This window comes from Plectropomus leopardus, unplaced genomic scaffold (assembly GCF_008729295.1).
Source record: "Plectropomus leopardus isolate mb unplaced genomic scaffold, YSFRI_Pleo_2.0 unplaced_scaffold14225, whole genome shotgun sequence".
NCBI classification, from domain to species: Eukaryota; Metazoa; Chordata; class Actinopteri; order Perciformes; family Serranidae; genus Plectropomus; species Plectropomus leopardus.
In genome coordinates this window covers 1-6,318 of record NW_024615197.1, presented here as the reverse complement: position 1 = coordinate 6,318, position 6,318 = coordinate 1, and the positions used below count along the sequence as shown (strand labels likewise).

Genomic DNA, 6,318 nt, shown 5'->3' with positions numbered 1-6,318 from the left:
AAGAGATTACACACATTTCATTCCCATGAAATCTCTAAAAGTACGAATAATAACTTTTATAATGCAGTGACACTTTTGAATATACAATCTTTTCATGTAAAACGGATTCAGGATGAATGCTCTTTATTGGATTTGGGTGGCTCTAAAGAAGAGCCTTGTTATGGAGTGAGTGAAGTAAACTGTAGTACATTTACTTTTTCGCAGTACTCTTGACAGCTTTAGGTGTAGCAGTCTTCTTTGCACCTTTTTTAACTCCTTTCTTGGATCCTCTTAAAGCATTCTTGACATAAATCTTCTTGGCTTCGGCTGCCGTCTTCTCCGTCATGTATCTCTCAGACTTCCGAGCGGCCGCTTCTATCGCCGCAGCCACCGCTGCAGCATTTTTACCCGCCTTGAAGGAACCTACAGCCCCGCTTCCTTTCGTGTGCACGATCGCTCCTTTAGACAACAACCATTTGATCCCGCGTTTAATGTAGACGTTGTTGTTCGCCACGTCGTAGCCCTGAGCGCCCAGCTCCTTTTTCAGAGCGTGTGTGGAAATACCCGCTCGGTCCTTGGTGGCGGACACTGCGGTCAGGATGAGATCGTTTATGGTCGCCCCGGATTTCTTCTTTTTGGTCGCTTTTTTAGGAGGGTTTGCCCTTGAAACATTTGGCATCTCTGTCGCTTCTTCCATGGCACTCTCACGGTCGTTCAGTGTGCTGGTCTGTCGTGACTGAGCGGATATTTCCGGCAGAGAGAAGTACTTATACGCTGCATGAGAACCGTTGAGAGTCAACCCAGTCTGGGACTCAAAAAAACACAATGAAAGAAAAAAAACTAGAAATGTCAGTTTCGTTGTCTTCTTTATCTCTTAATTTAATGGTGGGTCGGGGCATAGATGGCAATTTCGACACCGAAGATCCAACTGTTTCGAAACGTTTTGTCATTTCCGGCCAAGTCACGTAACTGTAGACGGGTTTCGAAACGTCACGTGATCGGTACCAAACCCCGACAGATTAAGTCTCTGTCAATGAATGAAAACTTTAATTACAAACAAACTACAAGCTAACTGTAGCATTAGAGCATATCATTAGCTCACATAGCAAATTTGCTATTAAATAGTCACCATATCTTCCAAGAACTAAATCAATAGCAGTTTGATTTGCTTTGCATGACACCTACTGAGGTGGGCTTTTGGACTGAGGAAAAGGGAGTTTACATCAAAATCAATGATAAATGAGTGCAATGCAAGCTTCTACAGGTGGATATCAAAGTAGAGCAAACCAGTTCTGAAGCATTTTAAAGTTTTGAATTTGCCATCTCTAAAAAAAAAAAAAAAAACGGGAAATTAACTCATGAATACTCAGGTATGGACTTCTTCTTACCTTCTCCATATGTATAAAATATAGTACACAGCTTCAAAGTATGTGACCTTTTGCCATGCTCATTAGTTAAACCTTTGTGAAGGTAGTTTACAAAATAAATACATTTCATTTGATATATTACACAGAATCTTATCTTCATCAATGTTCTAATTATCAGTTTAGTAAAATGTTGTGGCTCATAAACTGACAACTGTGTGTATATGCAGAATAAGAAATGTGTTTGATGTAAATTGGTGTCATTTTACATTGTTTGCCTACAGTGCATTCAGGGAATATTCATTTTAAGCATACAGTGAAAATGGCTTATGTAGTTTTTGTTGTGTGCAATTGCAAAGTGAAACATTTATCCTTCTTTAACTCCTATTTATTTGATAATTGCATAGATGTTTCATGTGTAATAGTATGACATCAAAGGATTGTTTATTTACCCCTGTGTGTAGTGAGGTGGATAGATCTCAATTAGGTGTCAGTCTCAATTAATTCAGATGAATAAAAAGTGGAAGTGAAAAAGAATAAAGCTTTATGCATGATGTTAAGCGGTGACAGCTTTTTGGAGCTTTGCCTCATCTGCCTGTCTTTGTGTCATTGCAGTGTCAGAGTTGTTTTGCATATTTCAGATTGAAAAACTATGACCTAAGTATGATTACATGATCAAGTAAAAATGAAAAACTGTGTTTTATAGTCATAACACACGTTTCAGGATGTGGTTCGGCCAGTGGCCACTCCCTATCTGAGTGTGTTTGCAGTCACGGAAACAACTTCTATGTAATGAAAAATATTCACAAGAGTTGACTGTTTTTAAATTGAGTCGCTGAGACAACATCCCTCCTCACTGTCAAAATATTTTAAAGGAGCTTCTGATGTTTTTTTAATTATTTAGGATAGAAATTCTACAGAAAATGCATGCAACAGCATCTCACTCAGCAGCAGATGAGCAAAGTTTAAAGACTTCTCATGGAGTATAAGCCTTAATGTGGCATATATATGACGAGGAACGTCTTCTGCATCAGTTCAATTTAATTATAGACTTAATTGCGTTCTCTAAATTAGTATTTTACACGTTTATTGGCGAGAAGAAAGCACAAGTTGCACAGTGTTTCTGCCACAGCAGAGGACTGAGAGATTGGGCTGAGTCTCCACGGTTCTCATCGGCTGTATAAATACCCGTCTCGCTGTGCTGCCCCGGGACTCTCAGTGGACAGATCACAGTGAGTGGATGACGGTGCAGCCCGTTAAAAAGAAAAGAAAGCGGGCGAGATGCAGAGTCCTGTGCGCCACCGACCTCGTCTACAGAGCGGTGAGCGCCTCGAAAGACCGTAAAGGTATGTCTTTCGTCCCCTTAAAAAAAGAATTAGCCGGTCAGGGATACGACGTGGAGCTCAACGTCCGGTACATCAAAAAGTCCGTGAAGCAGTTGCTGGCAAACGGGTCTTTGGTGCAGATGAGAGGAACCGGAGCGTCCGGGTCTTATAAGGTCAATAAGAAAGTTGAAAAGGCCAAAACGGGTAAATCCTCAGCGGAAATGTCCAGTGAGACGGAAGAGTCTGAGAAAGCCGAGGACAAACGGGACCAGATGATTGAAGTGATTATAAAGAAAGAGGAAGAGGAAGAGGAAGAGGAGGAGGCCTTAATGAGAACACATGAAATCTGTGGAGCTGAATAATAACAATAATACCATTGAATATATCATTTTTGCTTCACCTATTTAAGAGGCTCTTGTAAGAGCCATCCAAATCCTCAGAGGAGCATATTTCTGTTGAATATTTGTTTGTGTTTTGAGTAAGCATGTATTGATAAAGCAGCTATAATTAACACCTTCAAACCTGAATTAATTGGCTGTCAAATACAGGTAATTGGTAAATAAAAAAAATAACACAAATTAGTGCAAAAAAGGAAAATACCAAGAAAACATGCTAAATTACAAACGAAATAAACTTTATATATTTATTTATAACCAGTTAGTTTCCTGGATATTTTGCCTGTTTTTCCCCATTTTTAAAAACTGTTTGTTTTATCAAAACTTTTCTCTTATTCTCAATTTATTTTCTTGTCAGTTTTTTTCTTATTTCTTGCAGTCTGAGGGACATTGCTTGCAAGGATGCGTGTTTTATTTTTAGGGTAAATCAAAACAACTTGCTCAGGATTCAAAGGTTTAAATGCTTGTAAAAGAAGAAAAGGAGTGTCTGCAGGTTTCAGAGGGTAAAATAAGTTTATTGATTATTGTAGATGGACAGCATATTGATGAATCTCACAATCAAATACAATTGTAAATATGTCAGAGTTAGCAAAGGGGTATTCCAGAAAGCAGGTTATATGACAAGTCTATGTAGTATGTTAACCCTGAGATGAGGGAAACTGTTATCTGCTTCAGAAAGAGAGTCAAGTCAAGCTGAGTCAATCACCATGGTAACTGACTCTGTGAACCTAACCATATACACAACACCAAGATTTAAGTCCACAAATCAATGGCTCCAGTATGGATAAAATAGAATAAAATGAATATATTAAAAACAATAAAATAAAGCAATACTTCAATAATAACTTTAATTCAAAAAGCATCCAAAAAGTTAAAATACCACTATATAATAAAAGACAGTATACTAAAAAAAAATCAATAATCAAATATCTGTTAGCAAAATAAAAGTACCATCCCCATATTTGTATGCACCATAATCTAATATTCAATCATCATAGTAAGTCAGTCCCATAAGTCAAGTTAATATTTGTGTTGACGGTGTGAGCCTTATATCAATATCAAATGTTAATTCACTCAGCAGGATATTAGGCGAGTGGACGTGTGTTAAAACACATTGGGGGTTTAAATAACTACATGTTGAAATAGCCACTGAATGAATATTTACTTTGTTTAACGTCAAATATGAATAAAATCAAAGTGAGGTCGGCCTGCAATCATGGTCGAGCAAAATATGCCTTACCTTTATGAATGATGTTTTTATATTTCATTTTTAGCTGCTTCCCCCATGCGGGATTGCACCTAAATGAAAATCAACATTTATTCAATCCACCACTTTTTCACCTGTATGCTACGATTTTTCTCTCTGCAGCTGCTGTAGTGTGGTTTCTTTATCTCAGCAGTTGCCATTGTGAATTGAGGTATCGGGGCTCCATTTTTTAAAATGACTTAAGCACTGATGCACATGAGTTATACATATGGTGACAGGCCTTTATACTGAGTAGATCAGGCCAACTCTTCATTTTAAAAAAAGAATGGAGTGCTGTTATCGTTGTTTTATTCCCCAAATGGATCTGCAAAAATCTGAAATATGGGTGAATTGGCACAGTGTTTTATTTTTTTATCAGTGATATCTTATTTTGTAAGTCCAACGTTCTTTAGAGCGGAAGTCGTGTATTCACCGCGGGGTTTGTAGTCTTTTCTGATTGGACGCTACTACTCTGCTGAAGCGGACCAATGAGACACCAGTTTGGTAGCTATATATAGTGGGCTGCCAAAAAGCCCATTACGCATTCTTATTTCGAAGTTAGTACTTTCAAGATACACAACTAAAAATGTCTGGAAGAGGTAAATCAGGAAAAACTAGAGCGAAGGCCAAGACTCGCTCTTCCCGTGCTGGGTTGCAGTTTCCTGTTGGCCGTGTTCATAGATTGCTCCGTAAAGGAAACTACGCGGAGCGAGTCGGTGCTGGAGCTCCTGTTTATTTGGCGGCCGTGCTTGAGTACCTGACAGCTGAGATCTTGGAGTTGGCTGGAAACGCAGCCCGCGACAACAAAAAGACCAGGATCATCCCCCGACACCTGCAGCTGGCTGTCCGCAACGATGAGGAGCTCAACAAACTGTTGGGTGGAGTGACCATCGCTCAGGGTGGTGTGCTGCCCAACATCCAGGCTGTCCTGCTGCCTAAGAAGACCGATAAGCCCGCTAAGAGCAAATAAACGTCCGCTTAGCATTCAATGATCCAAAGGCTCTTTTAAGAGCCACCCACTTATTTCCAGAGACAATATTCTTTTAGTTAAACAAGTTATGTATTTGATTCAGTAATTATTACCTTGTTTTGGTCCTTGATAAACAACAGCACATTATCAAGTGTATATACACTTAAAAAGTAACATGCATTGTCAAGCCCCACACATCTATAAATTGTCCACGTGCTCTAAAGGAGCTGCTTACTGTTTTTCCATCATAAAATGCCCAATAACATATATTTGGTTGCATGTATACACATCTGTCACTGTGAGGGTCCTTACATTGCAAAGTGTCTGATAGCATTAATTCTCTACGGGGGGCATTTTGATGTTTCAGTGGTGTGATGATGTTTGTGCACTTTGCTTTTGTTTTGTTTAATTTGATCAATACACATATATTGCAATGAACATTGGTTAATCAGAATCATAAAATGGTACTAAGGTTATTACAACTAATTATACTATGGGGTTTTGCAATATATAACTGTAGTAGTAATAATTATTATAGGAGCTTATTTTTTCTAATTAATTAAGCCAACGTTCGACGTGACTTACATTTAATTCTTGAAATAAATAATAATAAATAAATAATAAATAAAGGAATTCCGAGAGCAGTAGAAATGCCACAGTAAATGTTATCGCTTTTATTGTGAAGGATCGTTTTTTTTTTTCTTAACCGGAAATTCAGTGGGTTACAGTCATAAAGTGGAAAAGGAAACTCGACCGTTGTTCTGCTTTTCTTCAACTACGTCCGCAGAATGAGTTTAAATCCTGACGTTTTCATCGCTAGAGCATCAGTTTTATCTTACTTAGACGAAACAGTATGTCTGGACGTGGCAAAGGAGGAAAGGGACTCGGCAAAGGAGGCGCTAAGCGTCACCGTAAAGTGCTCCGTGATAACATCCAGGGAATCACCAAACCCGCTATCCGCCGCCTGGCTCGTCGTGGTGGAGTCAAGCGTATCTCTGGTCTCATCTATGAAGAGACCCGCGGTGTGCTGAAGGTATTT

General features: G+C 38.9%; 3 protein-coding genes across 3 annotated transcripts; 2 read left to right on the top strand and 1 right to left on the bottom strand.

Annotated features, from left to right (window-relative positions):
- Window positions 1-72: 72 nt before the first annotated feature.
- LOC121964148 (histone H1-like) lies at window positions 73-706 on the bottom strand. The gene has a single exon (XM_042514367.1). It carries the CDS (start codon window positions 674-676, stop codon window positions 191-193), a length of 486 nt encoding a protein of 161 aa, XP_042370301.1. The 5' UTR covers window positions 677-706; the 3' UTR covers window positions 73-190.
- Window positions 707-2,578: 1,872 nt separating this feature from the next.
- LOC121964150 (histone H1.5-like) lies at window positions 2,579-3,172 on the top strand. Its single transcript, XM_042514368.1, has one exon. The coding sequence runs from the start codon at window positions 2,584-2,586 to the stop codon at window positions 3,028-3,030; it is 447 nt and encodes a 148-aa protein (XP_042370302.1). The 5' UTR covers window positions 2,579-2,583; the 3' UTR covers window positions 3,031-3,172.
- A 1,700-nt stretch (window positions 3,173-4,872) lies between these two features.
- On the top strand, window positions 4,873-5,592 carry LOC121964151 (histone H2A-like). The gene has a single exon (XM_042514369.1). The coding sequence runs from the start codon at window positions 4,896-4,898 to the stop codon at window positions 5,277-5,279; it is 384 nt and encodes a 127-aa protein (XP_042370303.1). The 5' UTR covers window positions 4,873-4,895; the 3' UTR covers window positions 5,280-5,592.
- The last annotated feature ends 726 nt before the right edge of the window (window positions 5,593-6,318 follow it).